Source organism: Passer domesticus, chromosome 6 (assembly GCF_036417665.1).
Source record: "Passer domesticus isolate bPasDom1 chromosome 6, bPasDom1.hap1, whole genome shotgun sequence".
NCBI lineage: Eukaryota > Metazoa > Chordata > Aves > Passeriformes > Passeridae > Passer > Passer domesticus.
The window spans coordinates 43,931,178-43,949,439 of NC_087479.1; the positions used below are offsets into that span (position 1 = coordinate 43,931,178).

The window sequence follows — 18,262 nt, forward strand, 5'->3', positions numbered from 1 at the left end:
AGTGCCTCTCTCAGCTCAGACTACACTTAAAACTTAAGACATGTGAATATTTGAGACAGCCCTGACAGGTGAATTTCAATAATCACTTCTCTTCTATGAGTATTATCCACTTCAGTAAGAGGGCCTCGACCCTCTGTTTGTGGCTTCTGTCAGCAGCTGTCAGAGAGCATACAAATACATACGGATAGCAGCCAAGGAGGTACCTGAGAGCATTGTTTCAGATAACTTCACGGACCTGGAAATGTTTCTTCTGCTCCAGCCTGGGAGTCATTCAGAATCATTAACCCTCATTATGAGCTTGAATAAGACACCACCTGCTTTGAAGACTGCAATAGTTACAGCAGGTTCAAAATATAGATGGACAGAGAAAAGACTCCAAACCTACCTGAAAAAGCTGTAATTCCTCTATATTTGTCAACAGGGAAATGCAAGGTGTTAAAACATCTGATAAATTTCCCTGGGTGCAGCCAATTAACTTCTGAATTGACTCCAAAATAACTGCAAATTAGTTCTCCCTCTAATACTCTTGTGGGGGGGTGGTGGAATTTGAATGTTACTTTCATTTGAATCTCTGCATTGTTTGTACTTTAAAGGAATAGTAAAGGTGCTGTAGAATTCTTTCCTAGTATCCTAGAATGAGCAAGTGACACATTGCACTCAGAATATTGGGTTGAAATTCACACTGTAAGTCAAAAGTTTCAAACTTCAGAAGAGTGTAAGAAGAGTTCTTTTCCTTATCAACCCAGGGATCTGTGGTAGTTCCTGTTCTCCAAGCAATGAGGAGGAAACAGCATGTTGCAGTCTGCAGAAACCTCCAGAAAGTCAGTGCATGCTGCTAATGCAGACTGGGATGTGACACAGCAAGTATAAGCACCTGCACACACAAACAGCCTCTTCAGATATGTAAGCTTATAATTTATTTGGCAGAGAAGAAATTAGAAGTGTACCAAAGCTGCAAAATGAAACATAATTATTTCTTAAAATAGGCAGCTGAAACAGGAATTAATTGACGGCCAGGTCAATGAAGAGTATCCTTCAATTGCTTGGATCCCTGCAAAGTGAAGTGTGTGCTGTAATGCACATCATACAGACAATGCAAAAGTCATGAAACTGCAGGAGAGATCTGTTGCTTTAACAATTCATTTCATTCTTCATACAACAGTGAGCAGAAATAAAAATGTTCACAGCTGCCCTTTCTTCCTGTCTAGGTCTAGAACACAAGAAAAACTTCCGAAGTATAAAAGGGAATCTTCTCTTGTTCTCTTATCTTTTAAGGAGATAAATAGTGGCATTCATTAACGTAGCATGAATCACTTTCCTCAGTACAGGCACTGAACAAACAGAAACATCCGTCATTTTCCAGCTACTTATTTTCTCATAATGACACAAATGTTTAACTTGACAGGTAGGGCCATTATTACGGAGAAAGGGAAGAACAGTATGGTTATTGTAGCTGAATAGTATGTACCACGACACCTACAAGTTGAAACAAAGCTGATGTAAAAGCGAAGGTGCACAAACGGAGTTCAAGCAAACAGTGATGGTTTTTCACCGATAAAGATGAAAGATGCAGATTTTGTAAAGTGAACATGCAAAATAGCCTGTAGCTTCCAGTGATTTCCACCCCAGTTTAATCAACACATGATTTCACCCAGATCCTAATTTTCTGTGCTTCTTGGACATGTTTCTACGCATCTCTAGCAGGCTACCACAAACATCCTCCTGCTTCACTCAAGCATGACTACACAGACAGAAATCTCAAGTTCAAAGTTCAAAACTTATGCTTAAGTAAAGAACATGCTGAAAGATACATCCATAATAGATTAAACAGGAAAAACAACTTGATAAGCTGAAAGTAACTGCTATACCAACTTAGAGGAATCTGCTTTATATGTCTTCAACATTTTAGGGACAAACAGAATAGAACATCTCTGCATATGAGTCAGCAGTGTGCCCTGGCAGCCAAAAGAACCAACTGTATCCTGAGGTGCAGGATACAGCATCAAGCAGGAATTACAGAAATTTTATTTTATAAGGAGTAGATTGCAGGAAAAAAAAATGTCCAAAAGTCAAATATTCTGACATTGCAATTAGGGATTAAAGTGTGACACACAATTCAATATTTGCCAAAAATCACGAAGTCCAAAATAACTTTTTTTTTAATCATGCCTCCTGCAATGGAAAATGATACAAAAATAGTATGCATCCTACAGGCACACATTTCCAGCACTATTAGTATACTCCATTTTTACGTTTTTTTAAAACAATACTCACAAAAGTAGATGTCTTCATTGTATTTCTTGCTTTGGTATGTAAAAAATAAGCTGTCAGAAGACATTGGAAAGAATAAAATACAACGCTAAATTTTTCATCTGTGAAAATTTTACTTCAAGGAAAATTTGCTTCAAAAGCAAGCATACCCATTACCAATTATTCACTTTCTGGCAATTGACCCATTGTTCCTATCCCAAATCATCAAGAAGGTACTGAATATTTAATCTGTATGGGCAGGTATTTGTTGTCTCATTTCTGCTGAAGTGCTAGGTGTTACCAAACTCATTTCCTCTGAATTAAGGAGATCTGACTGCTATCAGCCATCTGAACTCCACACATTTCCTTCACGGGCTGATGACTGACAAATTATATCTGCTTCAAATAACAATGCTGGCAAAGCAGGCAGGTGCAAAGAAACTACAATTCAGCCTTGTGTTAGCCTTGCCCAGCTCCGAAGCTCCAAAGGTTTATTTAACCTGGAGAAGCTGCCTCGCCTGCTGGGACAGCACAGTGGACGAGAGCACCCACACGGGTGAGACGGGACACAAATCCCATCCCATCCCATCCCATCCTTGCATGCAACAGCGCCTTCCAGTGGCTGCGAGGGCGCAGGAAAAGCACTGGCTGGCAAGAAGGGATGGCAGCGCATGCAGAACTGCAGCGACAGAGCAGCCGTGCAGCCCCCACCTGCGGGAGCACCACCTCGGGGTGCCGGGGAACACAGCACCACTGCAGCAAAACATGCACAAGTGCAGGAAACCAGATTTATAATCGGCCTGAAAAATCTCCTGGGCAGAGCAGATTCAGCAAATAATGAGATCATCTTCTACATTAAGGACAATATAGAAATTGGTCCTTTTTTTTTTTTTCCCACAGTAATATGAGGTTAACAAACAGCTTTGGAAAAATTGGAAGTCAATAGCTTCAAATTGCAAATTAATCCTCAGGAACCAATCTTTAATAGGGTTTATAAGTAAAAAGTTCTTGGAAATACAGAATGCATATGTCCATTCCTACACAGTAAACTGCATAATCTCTCCAGTCAAATTAATAGTTTGTGAAATTTATGATAGAAGAAGCTAAAGAAGCAAACTCATTTATCAAAAACTCTCACCTCAGTGTTAAGTAAAGGCTGTCCTGCAAGTACCTGTTTACTTGTTAAGGTGCTGCCATAATTAATTCCTACAAATCATTAGGAAAAAGCAGTTGCACAAAACAGAATAAGACAAACTCCCATAATTCTATTGACAATTTATATTCTCATGAGGTCCTGTAAACACAGTTATTTCATACCATTTACGTGCAATATGTGGTTCCATATTTATATATAAGAAAGATACCAGTTTTATTCTTTTAAAATTCTTGGCCATTGCATTTGAGCCTCTGAGTTACATTTCAATATACACTGATGATGAAACACTTTCTACTTACATCTACATTCCATCCATGCAAAGAACAGCATTAATCAGCAACTATTCAAGGTGCAAAATTTGACCTTTCATACTGGGACCTCTATGAGAACACTGCTTGCACAATTAAGTTCTGTTTTTTTCAATACTTAAAGGAGGCTTTGAAGAAAGACTGGAACAAATTTTTAGCAGTGCCTGTTGCAATAGGAGAAGGGGTGATAACTTTAAACTGAAAGCAGGTAGATTCAAACTAAATACAAAGAAGATTTTTACAGTGGGGGTGGTAAAAGACAGTACAGGTTGCCCAGAGAGGCAGAAGATCCTCCATCTCTGTCTCTGGAAACATTTAAGGTCAGGGTGGGTGGGGCTCAGAGGACATCCCTGGTCACTGTAGGAGAAGCTGGACTAGATGACCTTTAAAAGTTCCTTCCAACCCAAATTATTCTATTATTCCCTTTTATATTTCATGAAGTTTTATTGAGGTTTTTTTACAGATGAGATTGACTTTCCTATGCAAACATGTGCCATTGGTACTATGTGTTTAAAGAAATGTGGTACTTTAACTTCAAAGTCTTTTAGCTTTACAGTACGAAACCTGGTTATTACAGAAGACTAAAATCATGAGTCTTTCACATTAATTCATAAATTAAATATTTTAACTGTCCGTCTTCAGCTATTTACTCCTCTATACAGAAAAACAACCCTAGGTATATAATAGTTATCTATGCTGTCAAAACAGGAAGCAATCTTCACTGAGTTTAATTTAAGGCCAGTCGCATTGGATTCTCTATGTTGGCTTTCAAGGTCTCCAGAAACTTGGAAGCCAGTTCATCATCCACCACTCGACCATCACTCGAGAGAGTCACTGTCATGAGTTGATGCTGCTCAAGTTTCTCATTCCCTTCTTCATCTTCCACAATCTTGAGCTCTGGTCTTGCTCGGCCCACAGCAAGGATGCAGGCCTGAGGAGGGTTTATGACTGCTGTGAAATCACTGATGCCAAACATGCCCAGATTGGAGATACTGAATAAAACAGAAAAGAGTTTCAGTAACATCAGAAATTACATATTCCCTCCAAGAAATAATCTATATATAAGAACTACTATGATTTAGATTCCCTCCAAGGCAAAACCCATTAAGTTAAAAATAGATCTGAACTGTTTTCAGTTGAGCACATTCAGATTCTCAAGGGTTTGGAATTTTTGCAATTAAAAATTATGCACCTTTTAAAAAGTCCCGTTTCTTTACAGCAATGTATTCTTGCACTGCACACAATGAAGCCAGAAAGTAAACCAACAAAGCAGTGTCTTTAAATAGATTTTGCCTGTCCCTATTCCAAGCCAAATATCTTTTAGACTGAACTTCACAACTGCAAGTTACAGTGGCTGCTAGTATCCACTAAGCAATAAAATTTGGGCATCTAGGAATCAACTCAGGCACATGAAAACATTTCTGTCTGTGTCACCAGCTGTCAAGTGGTATATTAGGAAAGGCTTGGATTCTTCTGTGACAAGTTGTCTATGGAGAAAGCTGGCCCACCATCTCCTTTCTGGTTACAGTTACAGCAAAGAGTGGAAAAGGATTAAACAGTACAGCCCAACCATCAAATGGCACCACTGCTGTCTTCAGCATACACCAGGTCCTTAAGTGTCACATCCACCTGCCTTTTGAACACTTCCAGGGATGGTGACTCAACCACTTCCCTGGACAACCTGTTGCAATGCTTGACAATCCATTTCATTAATTCATTTCATCTAATCTAAACTTCCCCTGGTGCAACTTAAGGCCATTTCCTCTCCTCCTGTTACTACCTGGGAGAAGAGGCCAACCCACACCTCACTACAGCTACACTCCTTTCAGGCAGAAAGAATGAAGAGTGATATGGTGCCTCCTGACTCAACAATCCCAGTTCCCTCAGCTGTTCCTCACAAGACTTGTGCTCCAGACCCTTCACCAGCTCCACTGCCCTTCTCTGGACACACTCCAGCACCTCAATGTCTTTCTTGTGGGGATGGAACCAAAACTAAACACAGAACTCAAGGTGTAGCCTCACCAGTGCCAAGTACAGATGAAATGAACCTGTACCAGGGTAATTGGTTCCCCCTGATACAAGACAGTCTAGGTTTGACCCTCAGAATCACAACAAAGAGTTTCATCCTCAACAGAGCAAGATTTTAAAAGCAATGCATTAAAAGACAGTGGAATCGCTGAGGATAAAACAGTTCTGAACCCATGCTGCATGTATAGAATGCTGCTGGAGTTTTACCTAAAAGATCCTCCCTGGTACTCTTCTGGTAGCAGTTTTCCATCTCTGGCCTTCTTTGCTAAAGCCTAAAGAAAATTAAAGACAACAGGCAGAGAAAAGAAAGAAATTACTGTGTTGTAATAGACTAATTCTTTTTATTTCAGTGAGACATTTTAAGTAGCATACAGACATAGTAAGCAAAAGTCACTAGCTTTTGGATTTAGGGAAGCACCTCAGCAACACTGTTGTTGTACCTGCAATGATTTGGCAAAGAGACTAGGACACAAAACTTCATTTTTTTCACCAATACTGGTTGAATAAAAGCTGTTCTCTACCTTACAAATATTGTTCTAGTTTTTACAATGGAACCACCATTCTTCCTGATAGTCTTAGATTATCCAGCAAAATACTTATGAGATAAATTCACAGTACTCTTAACATACTTGTTTAAAGAAACTGAAATGTACCATTTCAGAACTTTCTACCAGACTGAATGAATGTACTTCTCCCAGCTAAACATTCAACCACCTTTTGAAGGCTGCCTTTAAGGCCACTCCTTTTGTGATCTCCATTTCATTTGTGAGACTTTTCTTTAAAATTCAACAGAAGACAGCTTCAAATACAGCCCAAGAAGTTCCTACTATGTTCCAAGATAAGATCACAGAGTTGTACAAAATTCTAAAATTCATAATAAGCATGTCAAAGATACAAGGATACGCTGAGCTTTAATTTAGACTTTTTCTCATCTCTGAATAATTAGTGAAGACAATAGCCATGGGAACAGCATTCACACAACAGGATCAATATAAGCGTGATGCATTTGTGCAATTGCATTATTTGAATGATGAAAATCCAGTGCCAGGATGCATATGACCTGGAAAGAAGTCCACATTAACATGCAGCAGAAGGGAATATATGAGCAATTATACAAAAAGTGCCTGCCAAACTACACGGAGACTGAGAGAGAAGCAGCTGCAGTTCCAGGGCGTGCACATCAGGTATGTATTTATTTCAGTAATTCAGTGGAGAAGTTGAAAAGCAAAATGATGTTGGTGTGGACAGCTATGCCACTTGAAAGGCAAGGGGAATGCTCACTATCATGGCTCCACTGAATACAAGCTGCATTTCCATCATGGGAACTGAAGGACATTGATTTGTGGTAAGAGAGGTTTGCAATACACACACTATTTGAGGTATTGCGGATTAGAATGAAAGCACAACATTGAACAATGCTTCTCTTCCTGTCATTCTATCACAAATTCCACAACAATCTCAGCTGACCTTCCTCCCCAACTGGCTACTAGTGTAAAGAACTGTTTTCACAACACATTCAGCATAAAGTAAGCAATATGGACTGGAAAAAAATGCTAAAAACACCCATTTATGAACGTTTCGTGGTATGACCCCTCTTTTTTCTGCCACAACTTTTTGGCTGTTCCCCTCCATCAACATAGACTGTTATGGCTTCTATAGTTCTACATGAAAGGCAAGAATTTACGAAGTGGACTGGTGTCTAGTTTGGGGACACTTTTATGTCCTAGGATCTGTTTCCATTGCATTCCTCAGATGCTGTAGGTCTTTGATTAGCACTCGTTAAATAACAAAAAATGGCCTGTCTTGGGACATTTCATCATTCATTCTACTTTTGCCTGCCAAAAACCATTCCTTTATCTGGCAACAACTGCCACATATGACTCTGACTGGCACCTGCTCTATGCAAAATACTGCTCATTAGTCTGAGGAGTTTAGTGTTACATCCTTAATTGAACCGCATATTGAAAAATGCGGACAGAAATACGTTCCATAACATAACTGCAAAGAGAATAGAAAAAGCAGACACAAGAAAATTTCTGGGAAAGGGAAAAAACACAAAAAAACCAAAATCTCAAACCCCAAGACTGGAAATACTAATGAAGCTAGCATTATGAAGCATTCTCTTGAGGCTTAAAGAATTACAATTATATTAAATTGCAAAAGTCTGTACAGGTTTATTTTTCAAACAGTCTAGCCACCATTCAACTAAATAACATAATATTATTGTTGATGAAAAATGGAGTTGAAAAATCAATAAGAATTTTGAAGTGCAAGTAATGCTGAAACTGCTTTAGTTCCACTGCCTTTGTTATTACTGATGTGTATCTGGGTCACGCTACATTTTCTGCTACAGAAAACCATACAGCTGCTCTATTCCTCAGCCTGCTGCACATTTCAGACCCACCTTTGCAGAGGCAGCAATTTCCTTTATTCCCTTGGCAGCCACATCTTTTATGATTGGCGTAATGAGCCCTCGGTCCGTTGCCACGGCAATGGAGATGTCAATGGACTGCAGCCGCCTGCAGGCTTCCCCATCCCACGTTACATTCACATCTGGCATTTGCTACAACACACAGACAAAAAAAAAAGACAGCTGTTAGAGGAATAAAAGTGCAATCAGTTATTAAGAAAAAGGAAATTGCTTTAAGACACATAGCTATCTACAGGCATCCACCAAGTGAAATAGCTTGCACTGATTTTATTCATATTTACTTCATCAAAAAGCATGATATGTATGCACCAGAAACTAAAAATGAAGGACAGACAGAAGTTTGTTTGGTGTTGCTAGGAAAAAAACCCCACATTACTATAAATTTCTTCACCAATACTAGCTTATGATGGCCAGCATGTGGCTCAAAGCAGTGCAAGCCTCAAAGCAGTGCAACTTCTCTCACAAAATAGTATCACGGGATGCTGGATTTTAAAGCCTGGAAATGGACATCCCACTATACCTGCATGTTGTTTTTCACTGGTGTCTCAAGCATGATTCTCAACAAATAAAATATGCAGCAGGTACACTCACTGTTATTCAGATATTCTAAAATGCATCAGATTTTTTTTGTGGGTGGACTGTTAAAATTGAGATGTTCACTGATAATTTAATTTAGATTTTTTAGCTTAATGAAATGAAGAGGGTACTCCAGAAAAATTATGGGAGGGATGCAATATCAAAAGTGACTCTACTGTCTATCTAAAGTAACTGCACTCCTAGGAAGAAGTGGTCTGACAGTACTCTGAGTTCCTATTCTTCAACACCAGAATGTATAGTGGGGAAAAAAAAAACAAGGAAATAGAAAGAAAAGAAGGAAAGAAGAAAAAAGTATGTAGTATTCTTCTCTGCAAGCTAAATAAACTTCTAGAAGTCCCACAGTTTACACAATTGTAAGATGCTCTCAAGTGAGTGCTGTGCAACTCAAACTCTATATAAAGGTATTCAAAAGAGATGGTAGGGACAGGATTTGTCACTTCAACAATAAAAGTTTTTTTTTTAAAGGACAGCTGCTACAGGAGCTGTTGTTACAAAGCCCAACCACTTGAAGATATCAGCCTGGAAGTTTTACTTCCTTCCTGCTCCCTTCTCCCTCCTTGTTCCACAAAGAAGAATGGTTCTACTGGGCTGTCACCTGGTGAGCCCACTGGCACATTCACAACATCTCAGCTGTCAAATGTCAAGACCAAGCTGAAACACAACCCATAACTGGACTTGTGATTTCCTAAGTGAAGTAGAAATTTAGCACGTTCAAGAAACAATACAAGCAGTATCTTGTGGTGTGTCATAAACTGTCAAACCAGCTGCAGTCAGCCCATTAAAACTAGACCACATTTTTCACTGTTCAGAGATAAAACAGTAACAAAATATTCTCTGAAGAGTACCCAGAAAAGAGTCAAAGAAACTGCCTTGAATTTAAACTTGAAGATGTATTCACACCACCCAGTTTCCTGGGAGAGAGGTACTGGTGGAAGTGGGTTTTTTTTAAAGCAGTTGCCCACATCTTTTCCTAAAATGCTGACAGAAAGTAGATGAGACATGAGCTTGATCATGAATTTGTTTCCTGATATACTGAGTTAAATCTGTTGGGCCTTTTTTTAATGTATTATTTTAATACTCAAACAAGTGCTAGCATAGGTTTCTAACAAAACAACAGGACAGAGAATTTTATTGATTACTTCCATATCTACACAGTATTATTATCAGCTCAAAAACTAACAACCTCCTCAGAAGACAAAACACAAAATCTCTTGCTCTCTGTCTCCTGTTCCTTTTACCTGCTCTCTGGTGCAGAGGTAAGTCATCCAACACTCACAGCAGTTCATGGTAAACTTTGGATGTCATTATTTCCTCACAATAGGTTTCATTAGGCCACTAAAAAAGCTTCTTGTTATGTACACATCTAACAGAAGCAAAGCACACATATTTAGCTCTTCCTTTTCGTTTTGGTATTAACTTGCACAGTTTTTTTTCCAGTCTAAATAAGGCCTCAAATTTCTCTCAGGCACTTGCTTATGAAACTGTGCAGAATCCTATTCTCTGTCCAAATGATACATTAAGCTATACCTAAGCTATAGCTCTTAAAATTATACATTAACATTTAGTACATGTTCAGCTAGAAATCTCTTAAGTCTTTTCCAGTCCAGTGTTCTCTCAATTCTCTAAATCCATAGGAATAGGAATACTCCCCCAACATAAATTCCTCTCTCAACTTCTAAATAGTTTAAATTATCCTCACAAATGGGAAAACCAGCTCTCACATCCTTTCCAAAGTTTTTATATTATTGTGAGGTAATCCAGGCAACGAGAATTCCTAGCAATGAGCAGAGTGGTTGCCAGAAGAATTTTTATTTCAAAGCAGGTATCACTCAATGTGCCCTCATAATACACCTGAGGTAATAACAAGGTTTGTGTAAGACTTAGATAAATGTTTGCTTATTAACTAAAAGAAAAGATGTAACTAAGATTAAATGAATGATCTTGGCAATGGCTTTAGTCTGCTGACAAAACAACTACTGTGATTTGCAGATGTTAACTGCAGTAAGTGGTTTCTTACTAAGAAGTTCTCATTTTTATAGTTCACAGCAGAAACAGTGAAGAGAATTTTACCTGGAAACCTAAAAAACCTGACAATAAGCAATACAGAATTACCAGCTTTGCTGTGATCCCACTCATATCTCCACATACTTACAAAATACTTTTGTCTCCTTGGCAGTTTACTATTAAAAGATATTTTTAAAGTCAATTATTTGCTTACCTTCAGAGTAACTGCTGTTGCCTTGATAATAAAGTCATTTACAGATACTTTAATGTCATCTGAAAAGGGAAACAAAAATTTTAAAAAAGGATAACAATCACTGTTTGTAAGATTTGTTTTATCAGTATTTGTATGATGACAAGATTCTAGTGATTCAGCAGATTTATTTCTTTGAAGCATTAACAGAAAGTCACTTATCTTCAAAATCCAATAATAAAAGCAAGAAAACTTTTTTCCTCCCTTGGGACAAAAGGCATATCCAGCAAGAAAAATATAATGCAAAGACACTCAAGAGTTTCAGGAGACTGAAACTGGTAACTGGTAAAATCAGAAGTGGCATCAGAAACAGGAATAATAGACACAAAACAGATTAGGCCATAAAATTACCCTGAAATGTGTGACATTTACACAATATTAAACTCATCATTCTCACAATTAAAAAAATTACATTACCCTTCCACCACTACCACTACTGCCAGCAAAACTGATCAAGAAGCAAAACTGCCTAATTTTCAAATCTGGTTTATGGCATCTAGCATACATAACTTTAGAAATATTTTTGCAAGGGAGAATAATTTATAGATAATTATATCAAGTGAAACATTCTTATGTCATCATAAATTTAGAGGAGTGAACCAAGTATCCACTTACCACATAACTGGCCTGCAACATTTGCCATGATTAGTAATCTATGTATAAGAAGAGAGACAGCATTCCAACAGAACATAATGGAACTTTCAATTACTATGCTGCACTGACAGAATTTCACATCAGACAAGCCTGTACCTTGATCATCAAATACAAACTGGTTTCTGTTTACATACTATATTCCTAACCCTTGGCAAAAATGTCACTGTCCAGTAGTAGAGCAGGAATACAGTTAAATGATCCACATCTGGTAATATTTTACCCTGCATCACTGAAGTTTATAATAGTAGAAACCCCCACCATTTCCATCAGAGGAAACATAAAAATCCACCAGGACAAGCTCTGTAATTCAATTTCATGCAAAGACATATGGCTTTTCCACCTCTGCATTTAAAGGAAATATTCATTAAGAATCAACAACAGCAGGAGAGTTGTGAAAAATTTCAAGTGAGTATTCCTAAGATCCTTTTTTGGTTCCTTGCTTATGAACTGCTGCTGTTTAAAGAAAATATCAGCATCATAAAATGTCTTTGACATTCATTTGTGAATAAAATATCATTAGGAAAAATAACAGGTAGAAAAATGACCTGGGTACTCTTGCATTAAAAATTAGTCATTCAAAACTCCAGTGGAAGGACAAGCAGCTCCTGTACCATCATCTAGGAAATCTGGATATACCAGTCAAATTTAATTTTAGACCACACAAACGGATAAACAAGCATGGGCTAGTGACTAGTACAGAACAGCTGGCCTCAGTTCCTCAATCAGGACAGCAATAAAAATGTAAATTAAAACTATTCTGCTGTGTTGTTCTGAATGCAGAGCTCACATGTCTTAGGAAACCTACCATTTGAACCTATAAGTTTTCAAACCATGACATCAATCGTGAAGCTTTAGATCAAAACTTGAAGTGTATTAGACCTAAAATTATTTTACCCAAGTCACAGACTTAGTAGCAGTCTAAGAGGTGCATGTCTTCATCACCAAACAGAGCATCACTACTGTTTATATAGCCTGGTTATTGTGGAAAATAAGACTTCAGAGTGATGTGTGAGTTGGCAAACACCTCTGTCTTCCTGTATTCTGAGAAGTTGTCCAATTCAATAATTGCCAGGAACTACAGCTTGAGTCCAACATACTGAAGAAAAACCTATTTGAATGCATAGTGGTCTATCTATACAAAAACTACACCTCCTGGGGAAGTTTATGTAAACAGGAAAAATTAAACATTAGTATAATCACATTAGTACTACCACACGTTAAAGTAAATCAGATTACTAACCTTTGGCCAATTCTTTTCTTAATTTCAAAACAGCATCAATGGCACAGTCAGCAGCAGCATATGCGTGAGGTATGGTGGTTTTAGACTCTGTTAATCTCTTAGCAATAACTCTTCGGATGTTGCTAGCTGGGATTTCTGTGAATGTGCCCTGAAAGAAATCATATGCTTGCATTAAATATCAGGACAGCAAACACACTTCCCCTTTGCTGGAAGTACTCCAGCATTTATGCATTATCATCAGTGACTCCTGCCCATGTCAACGATCCCCTAGGTATCCAAAAGTGATGCATTCCAACTAATATGATAAAGACTATAGAGTGTTCTAGTCTATTCCTATTAACTGGGATCAACACAACAGGCTTTACAGAATAATTCCATTTTACACCATATAATTCACCTTGTTTTAAAAAAAATAATCCAAGTATTGAGGCATTTATTGTCAGCCAGATTACATAAGCACTATTCAATCTTCCAGGCTTGACATATTGCTCAGATTATGCTTCGCTCCATTTAAATTATAAAAGAACACTTCCTTGGTTATCTACCGCTTTTTCAACTCCCTGTGTAGTTCCTTAAGACAGGCTTTACTGCATCTTTTCTGTTATTCCTCTCTCTCAGATAAATCCAATAATGTTTTAATGGCCAACTTCTTCCTAGAAGAAGGGCAACTTCTAAGAAATCTCTTAAAATATTAGTGATTACAGAAAGCAAGAAGATAAATGGTTCTGTAAGACATTACTTTGTATACTGAACCTTTAGCACATATCCCTTGAACATACAAGGATTCACAGAATCCTTAGTACATACTCAACCGTACCCAACACACATAAATTGCAGTAGGTATGTTCTGGTGCAATCACAGAAACATTTTATTCTGTAATGGATCCAAGTCTGAGCTTTTGAGTTGTTTGGCTCTTTGTACAGTGCAAAAAAAAAAAAAGGCAGCATTTCCTGAATATTATGAATTGTAGCTACATTGTAAACTTCAGACTAAAAAGATACATCAAATTTAGTTCTAGAGCCAAAAAATGTTTTTCACAAAAGCTTTTAAATTTCTACTGATATCTATTTCATCAAGAGCATTTATCCTTTAAAGAAATATTTTCTGGTATTTCTAACATTTCAATTTAACACAGAAATTTACTTAACTTCTAGAGTTTGCACAATTACTCTCCAAGGTAACCACTAAGAAGCCTTTTCCTTCCTCACTTCTTGACAACTCATTAATGGAACTTACATCTTGCAGGAAAGCAAACAAATCAAGCACAGTAAAAATAAATCATCATTCTAGTTTCTCCAAAGCCTACAATATAAATATTTTCATCACTTCAATTTGCAAGCTACACAAAATAGTATGCAGACCATCATTTCAAGGATTTCACAGTTTTAATTACATTGCCTTAGAATCACTGAAACATACTAAAAACTTCACATCTCTGAGCTTGACATCTGGGTGGCCTTAGTTTCCTTCCTCTTTCCAGATCTAGAAATCCCAGAGGTACTGAAGCAGCTTTTGCATATTCAGCTGCAGCAATGCTGAAATCTTAGCAGAAGTGTTACCGGTGCAGCAGGTTGTCCTGGTGTGGAAACTGGTGGAATTGCTGGCCTTGGATAAGAAGTCACGGCTGTTGCTTGTGAAGGAGAAGGCACTGCAGCAGGAGCTGGAGAAACCATAGGTTTCAATTCACTGGGTTTACCTTTCTGCTTCTCTTGCAGAAGTTTGAGAGCATCCCTGGTGATTAAACACAGTGAAATGCTGACAACAAAGAAACTATTTAACAATACCTAAGTATTACTATGCCATCACTTATTCTATTTAATTAGTCACTTCTGTACATTTAAATTTCTGTTGTCAAACCTAACATTAAGAAAGTGATTATTATTAATGATACTGATTTTGTGTTGCCTTTCTGGTATCTTTTTAGTAAATTCTCATTAACTTCCATTAATAAAAGGGCCTGAATATGCAGTAACAGAAAACATTTGTGCTAGAGCAGCATAACAATCATCATCACTAACTGTAAGCATGCAAAGTGATTTTTGAAATGCACTAACAATTCTTCTAAATGAAAGAGTACATTTATTCAGGCTACAAAGTCTAAAAAAAAAGCTGTTTCATCCATTGTATTCGTAACAATCTGAATTTAATGTAATTATTTAGTGCTAAAAGAAAATTGAGTAATACATTTATCACTCGTTTCTCTGCACCCTTCTGACATAAATTTGCAGAGTTGGGTACAGATGTTATACAGGTTCATACTTCTAACACCACACTGGAGAAACAAAGCTGAAGCTTTCTGCAAGGATTTTTTTACTGATACAGCTACCACCACAAAATTCTCCTGTTGTGGGCACAGTAGGACAGAGAGGAGAGACTCCCATCTCCAAGCCATGACACTGTGTCTGCCCCAGGGGCACTGCATTCATAAAGCAACAAGCTAAAGATCAGCACCTACAAGGCTGAACAGCAGTAACTGCATTTCCACCACCACAGCCAACTGCAAGGCAAGTCAATTGTACATCTCCTCTCTTTATTCTCCAGATCTGCTAACAAAAGCCTTTAAAATATATCCATTGCTTCACCAAGACACAGCATGTACACACAAAAGTTCAATTCCACAAATTTGCAGAGGAAATTAAAATAAATTAAAAATCAGACTCCTTACAACACTTCCAAGTTTCTGAAACACAAACCATAAATACTAAACAAAGCTATCTAATTTCAGTAGATTACTGCTTGAGAGACTATTCTTGAATGACAGCCAAGAGTTTGTTATTAAATCTTTATAGAAAGAACAAAATCTCAGAACATTACGCATTGTTCGTTCCTCTTAAAAAGTAGCACTCCAGAAATAAGAATTAAAAATTGAAAACCTCTGCAGAATGCCTCTTACAAGTGCTGACTCAGTTCAATTTATTCTTACCTTCAACACATACTTCAACAAACAATACTGAGAAGAAAAAAGCAAATGAGCTCAAGATAAAATTTTTCCTAACTAAAAGTTGTTACTTGTTGTCCCAAATGAACATGCTGGCTAAAATTTGTTTTAAAATTAAGTGTTTATTATTTGACATAACTACTGTATCAGGGAAAAATATTAGATTTGATAGAATGAAAATCATTCCCTACCATTACAATTTGAGACAAAAAAAGTAACTGCATGACATAATGCAAGCTTTTTCGTTAACATTTAGAAGCTATCAAAAATTTGTTAAGGGCTTGCACTTGGGAGTCATGGGAGAGACCATCTGGTTTTGGTGGTTTTTAGTGTGTTAATTGGAAAATGGATTGCCAAAATTAAGCTTATTTTTAGATTAAAAGATTCACTCAAGACTTTCTGAAACTAACTTGTACAAAAGACATATATAAAAATCAAAGTTCCCATGTATTTGTTATACATATGAATAGAGATCCCCCCATCAATTCCAAATTATTTAACTGGTTAAGAAAAACAGGTACAGCAGTGTTATGACTGTCATGGTTGCAACACTGCAAGCCTGAATATAAGCAGAGTTAGAAGAAGCATCAAAGCACATAACATTAAACAGGTTTAAGTGAAAGTCAGGTAAATACTTATTTTATTACAACTGGAAAAGGAAGGGTTGGTCACGTCTTTCCAACAACTCTATAAACTTCTATCAACATGGGTCAGTAATAGAGGAAGAGAAGAGAGGTAACAAACATCAAAGAGCAGCTGACTTTGCAGAAAAGATATGAAAGTTTAGTAAACATTTATTAAAGAAAAATATGCCTTACCAAACTGTTATTATTAGAAATATTCAGATCCTGGCAACTCTGTTACACTTCAGTTTACCACTACTACAGAAGTGTGTCATCTTTTCACTTCATGTTAGCCAAAACCCAAAGAATGGTGAAACAAACTAAGTGTTCTGTGTTCAAAATATACTTTTCTTGATACAAGTTAGGTTAAACAGACACCTAAGAATCACTGAGGATCCAGCAGTGGAACAAGAGACGCCTGGATTGACACAAGCTTCCTGTGGTGGCAGTTACTGTAACTAAATTGCACCCAATCCCTTTCATATGTTTCATATTCCCTTTCCACATATTTACACCCATTTACTCAATTCACAGATTTCCTACAAGAAGGCAAATGGTCAGCAGAGATTCAGAGCACATCAGAAACTTCCAGGTATCAGATTTACTGCACTGTCATTATAGAAGGAACTCATTCCTCCCACATATCAGCTAACAAATTGTACACAGCAGAAATCCCAGGGTCAGTTCATACTCAATACATGCACATGAATTTCAGCTCCAGAAAAACAGCACTCCATGGGTGCTCTGCATCCTCAGCAAGCTGAAAATGCCTGAGCAGCTCAGAGCTCCCAAGACACACTGACTTAACAACAGCTGGGAGCAACAGGGCCTCAGAAAAACACAGTTCTCAATAACCAGCCTTTTCATGGTTGCATTTATAAATCCCTAGACCACTATGAAATAGAATGGGAAAGGGCAGTAGTAGCTGAAATAATCAATTTAATATAGCTCTCCCAGTGTCTGAGCTGATGAGTAGAAACATGGTACAATCTTTGACAAGAATTTGTGAGTTACTTTGTACTGGCACACCAATTTTCTAGAACATTTTTGAAGAAAATTATATTAAGTGATACAAGAGGATATTACTTAGAAATAACAAATAAAAAACCCCTGCCACTCCATTAAAAAAAAATCACACACAAAACCAACGACAAAACAGGCAGGAAAAAAACAACAGCAATTCAACCTTGAACAGACACATAAAAGAAATATAAATAAAAGTACACAGATAAATAAAATTAAGTATTGGCCTACTAAGGGAGAAAGTCATGGCACAGAATGCCAGTAGAGTGGAAGTTCCAACTGCTGTTGCAAGTTTTACAATAAATTGAATTTAAAGATAGAAACTTGGGGGAAAGAATCTTTCTTGCTTATATAATTTGCTAATTTTCTTTCTTGTAGTCTGGTGAGTGCAGTAAAGGAAATATTTCCCTGAATATCTGAAGCAGCTCTCTATAAAAATCTGCACATTTCATATTGAATATCGTAACAGTCTGTAGGCATCTGAAAGATTAACCCCATTTCAAAACAATGGTTAAAAAACCCCAGACATTCTTCATCTTAAACTGACATTTTATAGTCAAATCTTCTGTATGAAAAAAACAGTTCTAAAAAGAAATTATTTTGCTAGATAATTCTCATAACTACAGAAAAATCTTTGCTAGATCTCCATGACAACTAGGAAGTGTTAATTTGTTAGCTCAAAGTCCTAGAGGGTTTCCACCTGCCATAGCCTCATTACACACCATAAATTACCATTACACTTACATAATTAAGAAAGAA

At 37.3% G+C, this 18,262-nt stretch overlaps 1 protein-coding gene across 1 annotated transcript in view; it reads right to left on the reverse strand.

Annotated features, from left to right (window-relative positions):
• Positions 1 to 3,098: 3,098 nt before the first annotated feature.
• PDHX (pyruvate dehydrogenase complex component X) overlaps positions 3,099 to 18,262 on the reverse strand; it is a 33,769-nt gene continuing 18,605 nt past the window's right edge. Inside the window, exons 6-11 of the mRNA XM_064425045.1 lie at positions 14,479 to 14,650; positions 12,919 to 13,066; positions 10,989 to 11,047; positions 8,147 to 8,305; positions 5,950 to 6,014; positions 3,099 to 4,706 (exon numbers count right to left, since the gene is read on the reverse strand). Coding sequence (XP_064281115.1) covers positions 4,442 to 4,706; positions 5,950 to 6,014; positions 8,147 to 8,305; positions 10,989 to 11,047; positions 12,919 to 13,066; positions 14,479 to 14,650 — 868 coding nt within the window. The 3' untranslated portion in view covers positions 3,099 to 4,441. The remainder of the gene's footprint in view (positions 4,707 to 5,949; positions 6,015 to 8,146; positions 8,306 to 10,988; positions 11,048 to 12,918; positions 13,067 to 14,478; positions 14,651 to 18,262) is intronic.